The 12684-nt window shown below is 34.1% G+C and overlaps 4 protein-coding genes across 4 annotated transcripts; all 4 read right to left on the reverse strand. All coding sequences in view use genetic code 12, as the record gives it.

The window, feature by feature from the left end:
- Positions 1 to 66: 66 nt before the first annotated feature.
- I9W82_001175 (VPS53) lies at positions 67 to 2466 on the reverse strand (the record flags this gene model as incomplete). The annotated part of the gene is made up of 1 exon (XM_067689893.1): positions 67 to 2466. The coding sequence occupies one exon, from the start codon at positions 2464 to 2466 to the stop codon at positions 67 to 69; it is 2400 nt and encodes a 799-aa protein (XP_067551198.1).
- A 2180-nt stretch (positions 2467 to 4646) lies between these two features.
- On the reverse strand, positions 4647 to 6938 carry PMT6 (dolichyl-phosphate-mannose-protein mannosyltransferase; the record flags this gene model as incomplete). The annotated part of the gene is made up of 1 exon (XM_067689894.1): positions 4647 to 6938. One exon carries the CDS (start codon positions 6936 to 6938, stop codon positions 4647 to 4649), a length of 2292 nt encoding a protein of 763 aa, XP_067551199.1.
- Positions 6939 to 7174: 236 nt separating this feature from the next.
- Positions 7175 to 8635, reverse strand: IPK1 (inositol pentakisphosphate 2-kinase; the record flags this gene model as incomplete). The annotated part of the gene is made up of 1 exon (XM_067689895.1): positions 7175 to 8635. The coding sequence occupies one exon, from the start codon at positions 8633 to 8635 to the stop codon at positions 7175 to 7177; it is 1461 nt and encodes a 486-aa protein (XP_067551200.1).
- A 1698-nt stretch (positions 8636 to 10333) lies between these two features.
- NCP1 (Ncp1p) lies at positions 10334 to 12388 on the reverse strand (the record flags this gene model as incomplete). Its single annotated transcript, XM_067689896.1, has 1 exon — positions 10334 to 12388. One exon carries the CDS (start codon positions 12386 to 12388, stop codon positions 10334 to 10336), a length of 2055 nt encoding a protein of 684 aa, XP_067551201.1.
- Positions 12389 to 12684: the final 296 nt, after the last annotated feature.

The raw sequence follows: 12684 nt of genomic DNA on the forward strand, positions 1-12684 counted from the left end.
TATAAACAAGTAGAGTCTGCAAACACTGAACTTTTGATATTAATACATTGTATTTTCCCCTCAACGTTACTCTTTTCTAAACAATCTGCCAAAATTACTTCTAAAGTTTTCATTAAACTTACTCACATGCGTCTCTCCAGTCAATGCCAAATCTCTAATATTCTTTTCAAGTTGATTCATTCGAGGGATCAACTTTGGAGATTTCATAGTCATATCCGGTGATGAAAATTTACCAGAAGCTGCACCACTATTGTTGTTGATGCCATTGCGGTTGGTTGTTGGGTATTGGGCTGGGGTATTGGCACTAACTGGGGTCGATGATGCTGATAGATTATCTAAATCGTCTTCCAAATTAGTCAACAATTGATTATTACTCTGATGCAGGGTGGTATTTGTGGAATCTGTTGCTTGCTCTTCATCATCATTGTCAATTGACAACTGCAACTTATAATTCTCAATATACTTGTACTGATTCGATTTATCAATCTTGGCCAAATTTAAAATTTTAGTAAAACTAGCAATTGATTTCCCACCAATCAATTCGAAATAAGATTCAATAAAATTCTCCACAGGCATTGAATGAGGAACCATCAAAATTTTCAAAATTGATTCCAATTCATGGAAATGATTATTGACAAATTTAGTATACGATTTCGTACTTTCCTTTTGAGCCAATTGGGGGAAATTCAAACATACATCCTTGAGTGTAATGACATCAAGTAACAATTGTTCCAACCCAGTTGTGGTTAATGGTTTAATGAATTTTAAATTGTTGGCTATTGTGGTGACTAGTAGCTCAACTAATTTATCGTTAAAGTTACGTACATAACTATCACGAATGATTAAAGGTAGGATCAATTTCAAATTCTTATTGGTGATACTCTTGATATCAATCATGTATGAAGAAACGTCATTAACAGAATCCAATTCTTGCCAATTAATATTGAAAAACTCTCGCCAGCATGGTTTATAATCATTGGTCAACTTGACTAGAAGCGCAGAAATGCTCTTGTTTACAAGTTGTAAGAATACATCACTGTTTAATGTAGGCAATCGACTTTTCACTTCATCAGAAACCACTAATTCCAACTTCTCATTCAATTCCTCAATGTTTCCCACCATATAGTCACCCGTGTTTAGAAGTAATGTGAGATACTTGATTGCATCTTCACCAGCAATATCATCGTCATTTCGAGGTAACATTGGTGTCAAGATTCGATTAAGATATTCAAACAAATACTTGTTAAATACTCTTGCTAAACTGGCAATAGTATCTCCATTGGTCAATTTTAAAATCTGTGATAGAAGTTTATGATAAGTTTTAAATAATTCAGTTGATGTAATGGCAATGTTTGGTATATTTGCTGTGATATCCTTAGCCAATTCAGGTGGTAATTGAGACGTAGCTGCAAATTCAACAAATTTACTATTCAACATCTTGTCTTGTTCCTGTACCCATATAGATAAGTATGGTCCAAATACCGATGATATATTAAACTCAACTTCAGATGGATATTCCGTATTTAATTTTTTTTCAAATTCAATAGTCTTGGTTAGATTGTCAAGCAAAGTCGATGAATCAATCTTTTTATTTTGTAAAGTACTAGATAAATCCAGTCTAGTAATTTTACAAAACTCTTCAATGATATCCATAGTCACATTCCATTCTTTAGGGAATATAGCATATTGATTCACTTGATCTAAAATCTTGTTGAAATAAATAAATCTTCTTCCTAAATTTTCAATTGATCCAGCTTCATCTGATTGACTGAAAATATTCTTCAAATCTCGTAGTTGTAAATTATGAAACCAGTTTAATAGTTTGATTTTATTTTTTTCATCAATCATTTCCAATGTTTTAGCTCCATAAAGTAAGTTTTCTTCCAGTTTGGACTCGCTATCACCACTGCCTCCACGTCCATTGCGTTTTAAAAACTCTTCAAAGTCTAAAAAGATATCATCAACTAGTTTGTTCTGAGTGAATATAGTCATCAAGTTTATCTCATTGATCAAATCAATTGACTTGTAAGGTTGGAAAAATTGTAGTAGTTCCTTCATTACTCCCAACCGTTGATAGATCTCTTCATATTTCCGCAATGGTAATATCTCCTTCAACCCATTATTGACATTAACCAACATTTGCAATCTCTTAAACACCGTCATTGATAAAACAAGATTCTTTTTACATGAATCTAGCTTTTGTATTGACTTTGTCATTGATGCAATTGTTGATTTAGTTGCATTAGCACTGTTTTTCACATCTTTGATGTTGTTAACTAATTGTGTTATATCGTCATCTACTTCAGTACTGGAATCATATTGTGATTTCAACGCTTCAATTTCATGATTTAGTTGTAGTTTGTATTGATGTATGTGAGATAGTGCTTGAGGTAGGTGGTTTAAGGTTTCTGGAGCATCAAATATGTTGTTTATATGAGTCACTGGATCATAATTATACAGATCCATTGTGATGAAAGGATTATATTGATGTGGTTTCTATTATACAGCTTAGATGTCTATGTAACTCCTAAAGCGTTGTTGTTTGTTTCTGTTGAAAAAAAAAACAACAAAAAAGACAATCTGGAATTGTCGTAAATAGTACTTTTACGACATTACAATTCTGTGACATAAACACTGTGTCGCATTTTGATTACAAATGACATTGTAGTTTTTTTTACGACATAACATACAAAAATAGAATAAAGACGGAAATAAATGGCTTTTAAAAGAGGGGTGTGGGGTAAATTCAGACAATAGAAAATTATATGCAATGATCTACCAATACAATACAGTACATGTGATAGTACACAAGGTCAGGAACTGCCAATTTCTATTGAGGCACTCCATTTCACCTTCCAAGGAATAGAATGAGCCGATCAGATTTCGCAATGAAGAAATGACTTTCAAAGTAAATGTTGATTCTCGACATGGTTTAATAATCCTTAAAATAGCTAATCCTCGGGACTCAGCATTGTTATTTACGTGAAATCGTCAATGTTAAAGACGAAGAAGAAGAAGAAGGTTGACTACTTGTACCTTCCTAATTTGGAAATTAATTCTGTCTACTGGACCTATTTTTGTGTATTAATTGAATCAAAACGACACACACAGAAGTGCGACATTTCTTACAGCAGGGAGGGCCCAGCGCTGAGCATTTCCCTGATTAAGAGGTAAGGAAGATGGAGCTCACAGCACAGTGCGGTGATAAAATGACCTGAAGAATATGTTTGCTCTTCTCAGTAGTCGAGGCGAACTGTGCTATGAGGCTTACGTAAAATTCTATACATTGTACATAAAGTCTCATTTCCCAAGCTGAGAAAAAACATGGTTAGATGTAACTTCAACATTGTATTAAGACCCAAGCTGGATCTTAAAATCTGATTTTCACTATATAACTATAGCTATTATTGGTTAGGAGATGATATCTGGGCAACAAAGTCAATTGTCGTATTTTTGGTTTTTTTTGAGACACTCAAATTTGCTTTGACACATTGAAAAAGAAAAAGAAAAAGTTACCCAATTGGGTAATTACTGCAACATGTCACAAAACAGTACAATAACTAGATGGCTCTTCATAGACAGCACTTGCAATATAGAATCGATCCTGACTATTGAGCTAGATAGATACCATTAGCGAATGTAAAGTATAACTGTGAGTAATCAATTGAACTGTTCGCTCTTCTTCTTAGGAGACTCACATTGAATTTGTCAAAAAAAAAAAAAAAGAGCTGTTGCACTGGAACACTATGGTTGATTTGCAAAAAGAAATTACATGCACATACAATTTAAGCTTTCGAAGACCTTGCTTGATTGGCAATCAAGGATACTTTAAACAGAAAGTGAGATGATCTGCTGGGTCCTATCCCCTGAAAATTACCCTTTTCGGTGATTGAATATACGTCAAGCTCTTTAGAATTTAAACTTTTAAAGTTGTACATGAACTTAAAAAAAACTACTTTCTACCAATGGACCAAATAAGTGACAAATATAAACATTTAACCTTTGTATAGATTGATTTAAAACAATAGGTAGATTCTCACTAGATACTAAGCACTACTCAGTTAGGGAAAAGGAGAACTTACATGCTCCAAGGATAAGCTTAATCTATAATCTATACAAATACACTCGTTCCATAGTTCTCTATCTTGTATTCAATTACTCTCGAAACGTAAAAAAAAATATTGATTCCGACTTTTTGTTCCACTTGTGCACAGCTGTTCCACCTTCGTACAGGTACAATGTGGGTTTGCATCAGAGATGTTGGTTTATAACACCCCAGTAGCGACACCTTGTAACATGCAGATCGTTTAATTAAAATCTATACAATAAAAATAGCAGAAATAGTAGCACTTTATGAAGCATTATTTTTCTTTAGCAGTATACCTGTTCATCCAGCACTTAACAGCGAAGGCATCGGGTTACCAATGGGCGGTAGTTAAATGTTTTGTAGTTAGCCGTGGAGTTGCTTTGATGCGCTTGAGTCAGCTTGATTTTGTATTCAGTGTAAAATAAGTGATATCCTTATGATCACCTCCATTGTGTATGACTATTGTTGACTGAACGCAGACCTGCTTGGCGGAAGGAGTTCTTCTTTGGAGTTCATTGACCAAGTGACTCATCACCAGAAACCTCCCCCACCCATAAACTCAAATCATCCAACTGCTCAACAACCTCAAGTGCTGGTACTTTTTTGATGAACCTTTCATTCCAAAAGCGAGATCCTTCAAATACCAAAAAGCATAAGCAATAGCAACATAAACAGCCAAGTATACAACAAATTTCACAACTTGAGGTATCTTTCGATGTTGTCCCACAAGCTTATGCATCAAGAATCCAGTCAGAAATATCGCGAAATATAGTGCAGGAACGTAGTGATGTAAATACTTGACCCTTCCCATGACTATGAATGGTAGATAGTGCAAAACCCATCCAATGAATGGAAGAACGCATTGCGTAATATCGGAAGGAGACGAGCCAAAATCTGGCCTCTTTTGTCTCTGGTATCGAAGCAACGCAAATAACATATACCCCACACAAAACAAAAGTCCAACATTTGACAACCAAGTGACAACTGGATTACCCATCAAAAAGTATTTCGTGTCGTCGTCACCCCATCCACACATTCTCAAACCAGTGTTCAAGATTGGCCATTCCCACCATTCCGAGCTCAATTTATCAAATTTATCAGGGTCCGGTACGAGAGCGTTATTCGATGCCATCATTCCATAATTGATGAGAACAAATTCTTTCCAAAACTTGGGTTTCGGTGGAACATATTCAATTGTCGGAGTCTCCAACTGCTCATTGCGATGCTCTTCTACATTCCACCATGCAGTCTTGTCTTGGGCAAAATATGGGTATTTACAAACAACCTCCCCTTGCTGATATCCCCATGAAGGTAAGGAGTTTCCTGTAGTTGCGAGGTAGCAGCCCAAATCTTTATGCTTCAATCTGAATGCACTTGATATAGGATGTAGCTCTAGCTCGTTTTCATTTTGGAAATATTCTGATGGTGAAGCTTCTTGTGTTTGTATATCAAGTACCCAATCATGTGCAGTGAGTGACACGTTCGACAAAGGCGAGAAAGACACTTCAAAATGCTTCTTGGTAATTGGTGCTGCAATAGGAAGTGCAGCCAAATAGTTGCCTGTCTTGGTGTGCTTGATTCTAATAGAGGTATCTTGAGTAACAAATCCGCCTAAGCCAGAATCATCCGCAAGTTCAACTTCAAATTCGTTATTTTCATCCTTGAAGCCATATGTGGTAACTTGCTGCTCTCCAGACCCTTCCGGATAAACATGCGCATGTGAATGCAACAAGTTGGGGGATAAGCCTTGAGAACGAATAGTCACAATTGAACCACTTGCAACAGTTCTAGGTCCAAATTGTAAATTGTTTCCCTTTAATGATGCTTGCAATAAAGTGGATATCGACCCATCACCAGGTCCAGTATGGTTCAATACCATAAAGTGAATTTTAAATGCAAGCATGTATATTAGCGTGGGAATAAAAATCAATGTAATTACTCTTAAAACCCAATGCTTAACATATGTCTTTACATTCATTGCATCAGTTGAAGTCAATTGTAACAACTTTATCATCAAATCGTAGACAGTGTAGAGACCCACCAAAAGAGTGACAAATAGTCCAACCCATTTTACTGAGCAAACACAACCAATCGAAATCCCAGTCAATATGAACCATTTCAAACCCTCTTTAGACATTTCTTTACCCTCCTGGCGCATTTTGTGAAGATTGATTAGACAAAAAAATGTGAAAACAGTAAAGAAAAGCAACATTGAATCAAGCAATATGAATTTAGACAATGTTAGCGACAATTGCTCAAATATAACCATCAATGACACGAACCAACATGTCCATTGGTCAAATCCAGCCAACACTGCAGTTCTATACGTCAATGGTGTGACAAGAATACTAAACATACAATTGAAAACACGCATAAACACAAAGTCCATGCTCTCGGGGTATTGTTTCCCACTTTCAAACTCAAAAGTTCCATCATAGCCTGCTAAATAGCCAGAAAGAGCCACAAGGAGTTTACCCAATGGAGGGTGAACATCAAAATATATTTCTCTTTTCAAGTAGTATGAGCCAAACTTACCAAAGTGAGCTTCATCCCATACAACGTACTTGGCTGCATCAATGTGGTATATTCGAACTAATGCTGATAATGCGGTTAAAACTAAAGGGTTAAAGTACTTTATGAAGGGCGTGTGTGTGGACAGTTGACTATTTATGTGCAATTTGGAAGTCTTGTCTATAATGTCTTTGATTTCATCATCGTCTTTGAAATATGTCTCCGTATTATGCGATTGTTGAAAAAGTGTTTGTTTTCTGCGAACTGCTGAGTCGTTGATATTCTTGGAAAAGCCCGAGGAAGAGGACGCAGCAGCGGTATCACCCGGTGAGATCGACATGACTCACAATAGATTGTATATGAGTGTAGTTGAAATATTGAGTTTAAAGTATATGTGTCGTCGTCCTTCACATTTTTCATTTTTCAACGTATTTTTTTTCGAAAATCGCGGTGATATGAAGACACGCACACACCCTGAATATGTCAAACCTCTTATATATATAAAAGTTGTCTAGTGATTAAAAATCTATAAATTAAGGAAAGGAATAAAATATATAAATACAATCTATGAATTAGTTATTTCTCTAAGTTTCCGTATTTACAACAATGTCTCCAATTTGGATTATTCAGATTATAGATTCCTTGCAATTCATGTTCAACCTGTAGCCAGTACTTGTACTTCATTCTACTCTTTAAATCCAAATCGTATATGTTGCATGTGACTAGGTACTTATTATTACCCTGATCGTTTTGATCTTGGTCTTGGTCTTGACCTTGTTGAGGTTGATCTTGGTCTTGATCGTGGTTATGCAAAGATTTTGTCGCCGACATTGAATCAAAAGATCCAGAACCATTCATCTGCGACAGTTCCGGTAAAGGTGTAGGTGGTAAGGTTATTAAATTATTGATGTTGTTATGGGAATTATGAATATTGTTGTTTCTGTCGTATTTTTCAAACTTGATAAATAATCCCACATCTCGTAAAGTCATTACTAATGACAAATTTTGTGATACATCCAGGGATGAAGTCAAGTTTTCAATCAAGTCATTCTTATTATTAATCTTTTGATATTGTTTCAACTTGGCAAAGACATTGTGATCTGGATTTGATAGAAATTGGTGAAACAATTTCTTTAAAGGAAATTTATTTTGAACTTCAATTAAATCAATAATTTCAGGAGGAATTTTGGAAAAAATATCATCGAGTCCTTGAGCAATTGTTTGTGGATATAGTAAATCAAGTGGACAAAAATGTCTAGGAACATTACGCAATTGATTAAGGGAACAAGTTCGACAATAGTTTGCTGATTTGTTATCGTATAACCATTTGGGTTTTATTTCAAATATTATTGAATTGATGGTGCCACTTGAATTTAGGGAAAGATTAGCAATATCTTCATTCATCAGGTGACCGTCTGGGATGATATTGTTATTGATATGAGATTGACTAAGCTCCAAATCAGTATTGAAAAGATCATTTGTGGATGAGGAAGAATGGTTATTAGAAGTAGTACTTAGTTCTGGATTACTCTGATTCTGTTGAGTACGATTATTCAGTTGCAGTTGTTGCAGTTGCAGTTGTTCTTGTTGTTGAGTTCCTTTGGTAGGCTTTGAACCAGAGTAAATTCTGGTGTTGTCACCACCACCACCGTCATCAGTTCCCAAATATAGTTGACAATGTTTCAGTAGACCAATTTTTGTATAATTTCCATCCAATATATTTGGAATTAACAAGCCATAGCGTTCATTCAACTGTAGTTGAAACCCAGCACTATCTAATCCTCTAACAAATTCTGAAGTTAAAACAATCAATTGAATATCAATAATTTGTTTAGGAAACAAGTGTTTACACTTTAATTCAATAAAATCATACAATTCACAAGTACTAATGTATTCTTCATCTTGTTTTAATAAACGTAGTCGTAATAATTTATGAGTAAGATAGTCATTTGTGCCTGTGTATTTGAATAAAATATTTGCTGATCCATTTGCAAAATAAGACCAATCTTTGGGAGAAGTGATTTTATAAATTTCCATATCCAGTAAAACTGTAATGTAACGTAGAAATACGTTGTGTGTTTTTCCTATTTTTTTAATAAAAAATTTTACTTTTCTTTATATTGGTTATTATTAAGGTTTATCTGTTATTTAAACCTTTCAAATATAGGACTTGTGATGGATGAATGGGTGAATGGATGGATGGATTGAGTACAGTGCAGTGCAGTGGTTTGGTTTGGTTTGGTTTGGTTTGGTGTGGATGTATGAGACTGCGACTGGAATTGGGACGAGGGGGATGGGTAAAATTGGTTGTGTGGAAATTGGGAAAGTTGTATAGTGCAATATGAGGTTGGAAGATCAAAGGTTGAAATCGGTGTTTGATTATATATGGATCTATATGTGTTGAATGCAGCAGTTTGTCTCAGTGTGAGTGTATGTGTGTGATTGAGTGTGAGTGTATGTATGTATGTGATTGTGTGAGTGTATGTATGTATGTATGTATATGGTTGTCTGGTTGATTTTGGCTGCTGTTGTCCTGACTGTCAGAGTATTGGAAGTGGTTTTAAAATTTTTATTTTGTTGAAAAAAAGAGAGAGAGAGAGAATTAAGAATTTGAAAAAAAAAAAAAATAATAATAATAATAATATAAATAAATAATAATAATATTCAACTGATTCGTTTATATAATATATTTATTGAGAAAGATAAAACAATCTTCTTTATAAGTTCATATTATAACATATAATACAATAGTAACAATAACACTGTGTATATAATATGTCAAACTATATAAAGAAAGAAGAAAGTAATAATTAATTGGTTTACAAACAAAAAGTAAAAAAAAATAATAATAACTAACTAAAAGGGGAATGATATATTATAATAAAACATATACTGTATATATATATATACTATATATAAATAGACTCTACCTAGTAATGTAGATTCAAAGCTATATATATATATATAAAAAAAGCATATTGCAATTAAATTATACTGCTTGATACAATATACTACGCTACCATCTTCAATCCTCTTCTTCTGCAAAACAAAAGATCAAACAACAAACACAAAAAACGCAAAATTTATTACTGAAAAACACTATATTACAGTCATTACAAGATCAAAAAAGAGATGTATTCTATTAGATTGATTACTCTCTTTTCCATCTGACATATTTACATACATACATACGTACATACATACATACATACTTATTTACTTACTTTTGCTATTGAATATGTATATAATATATTTATCTAATTCTTATTTCCACAGATCTTCATTTGTTTGTATTTGTTTTTATTTAGTTGGACTTCTTTCTATTTTTAACAACAATAACAACAACACAAACAAACAAACACACACAGACATATGTATATATATAGTGAGATCTGCATTACACGTGACTTGTAACAAGCCACAACGTATATAATCACACTATACACAGAGCAAAATCTGCTTAAGCAGGTACAAAGAGGCAGTTGCACCTTTCGTATTAGTTTCCTGTTCCTGAAAATAAAGTTAGAGCGTACATTACATATGCTTTAGTGTACATATACTAAATAATTTCTTTGTGTAAATCAAAACATATTATACAAATTCACCATTACACTCTTCCTTTATAAATGTAAATATACACACACGCACTTTCTCTCTCTCTGTTTCTCTCTCTCTCTCTCTCTCTCTCTCTCTCTCTCTCTCTCTCTCTCTCTCTCTGTGCCTAGGTGTGTGCACCTACCAAACATCTTCTTGATATCTATTCTGCACCTTCAAACTTCTAATCAATTCAGCAGCTTTCTCCAATTCAATTCCTCTCTCTTGACTCAACACTTTAGCAAATGATGCTTGTACATCCCTTGCCATATGACTAGCATCCCCACAAACATATATTATAGCACCACCTCCTTCCTGCAACAACAATTCATTAATCTTTTTACCTTGTTCCAATATCTTATCTTGAACATAAACCTTTTTGTTTGGATTGGCTCTTGAAAATGCAGTAACCAATTCAAATGATTCACCCAACTCTTTAGCATATTCAGGCCATTCATCACGATACAAATAATCCTCATCCTCATTTCTACATCCATAAAACAACAAACTGGCACCAACATTGACTCCATTCCTAACTTGTTGAACTCTTTCTCTAACAAATCCTCTCAATGGAGCAACTCCTGTTCCTGGTCCAACCAAAATTATTGGTGTCTTGGAACTAGTTGGCAACTTAAATGTCGATCTTCTAACATGAACTGGTAATTTGAAATTACTAAGCTTATTTCGTGGACCTTTCAAATCATAACTAACAATTGGTTTATCTGATGAAGAATTCTTGTTAATTTCAATATTCTTTAATAAATTAGTAACAACACCAGTAACAACTCGTTTATCTGATTCAACTTCACCTTCAACAACTGCTGTAATATCAATACGACTCTTTTCACTCAATGATGAAGAAGATATTGAATAATAACGAGGAGTCAAATGTTGAACATTTTCAATCAAAAATTCAAATGGAACCTTGGTCCATGGCTTACCATTGGAAAGATACAACAATGCATCAGCAATATTAAACTTTTTATGAGTAATCTCTTGAGCATACTTTTGTTTATCATTAGCCACAGTGGTCAATTTGGTCTTTGTTTCTTCATCAGGTGCAAATGCAGCAATTGAAAGGAAAAATTGTCTTGAAACAGGTCCACTAATTTCCAAATGGTGTCTAACAACGGCCTCATAAGTAATTGGGGTTGGAAATGGAATTTGATACGTTGAATCAAGGGCTTTTAAATCAAAAACAGTTTCACGGTTATCAGTTAAATCAAACGTCTTCAAGAAAAGTTCAACATATTCATTAGCATTGGATGGCCAAACAGCTAAATGATCACCAGTAGTATATTTCAAATTGGAGTTGGAAAGATCAAACTCAACATGAACACATGATCTATCCTTGGTGAAAAACAACTCTTTAACTTTGGTGATTGGAGCCAAATATGGATGAGAATGATCAAAAGGACCCTTAGTTAAATCAGTACCAGCTTTTGTATTTACATATGACTTGTCAGGTTCTCCCAATGATACAGAAGGATCATCAATAGTTAAATCATCTCTAACTTGCAATTTCAAACTTGGTTCATACTTTAATTCTTTTTCTTCAAGATCCAAGTTGTTTCTTAATGAATCAAATACACCATCTTTCCAAGCAAGGAAATCTTCATCCATAGTACCTTGACCATCATCCCCCTCACCATATTCAGCAAATCTTTCAGCACCTTTTTCTTCCAATTTTTCATTAATCTTTCTACCAATTGCATTGAAAAATTCATAAGTAGAATTACCCAAACCAAAAACAGTAAATCTCAAAGTACTTAAAGTATCAGCTTCATTATCCAAGAAATCAACAAACTCAATGGCATTATCAGTTGGTTCACCTTCTCCATAAGTGGCCATAATGAAAAACACCAAAGTTTCCTCTTTAATATCACCAAAATTGTCCCAATCATAATCAGCAAAATCAGCAACCATAGTCTTTAAACCAAATCTTGCACTCAATTCACGCGACATCTTGTTACAGTAATCTTCAGCAGTACCAGTTTGAGACCCAAACAAAAGTAATGTGTTTTTGTTGTTTTTGGACAAGGTGGCCAAAATATCACGAGAATTGCCTCCACCAGCATCAGCTTGTAAAAACCCACTAGATTCTGGTTGGGAAAAAAATTGACCTTTCAAAAAGTATGCTGCAACCGCAACTGCCAATACAATGACAACTATTAAATCCAAACTATCCAATGCCATAGTTATACGTTATAAAATGAAAAATTAGTGTGTTGTGTTGTGTTTTGTTGTTTTGTTATGCGAAAATTGAAAAATTTGTTGTTGAAAAACACGTTGCTTAAGATAGCTGAGTTTGTAATTGATCTGTTAAATTTGTATCAAGGATGGTAGTGGTGGTAATGGTGCTTAGATGATGTTTTCAATTAGTAAATTGTTATAGAACTGTTGTAAAGAAGAAAAGAAGAAAAGAAGAAAAGAAGAAAAGAAGGAAGAAGTATTTATTTTATTTTATTATATTTTATGGTGGAGGAGTTTGG

Source organism: Candida metapsilosis, assembly GCF_017655625.1.
Source record: "Candida metapsilosis strain BP57 chromosome Unknown scaffold1, whole genome shotgun sequence".
Taxonomy (NCBI): domain Eukaryota; kingdom Fungi; phylum Ascomycota; class Pichiomycetes; order Serinales; family Debaryomycetaceae; genus Lodderomyces; species Lodderomyces metapsilosis.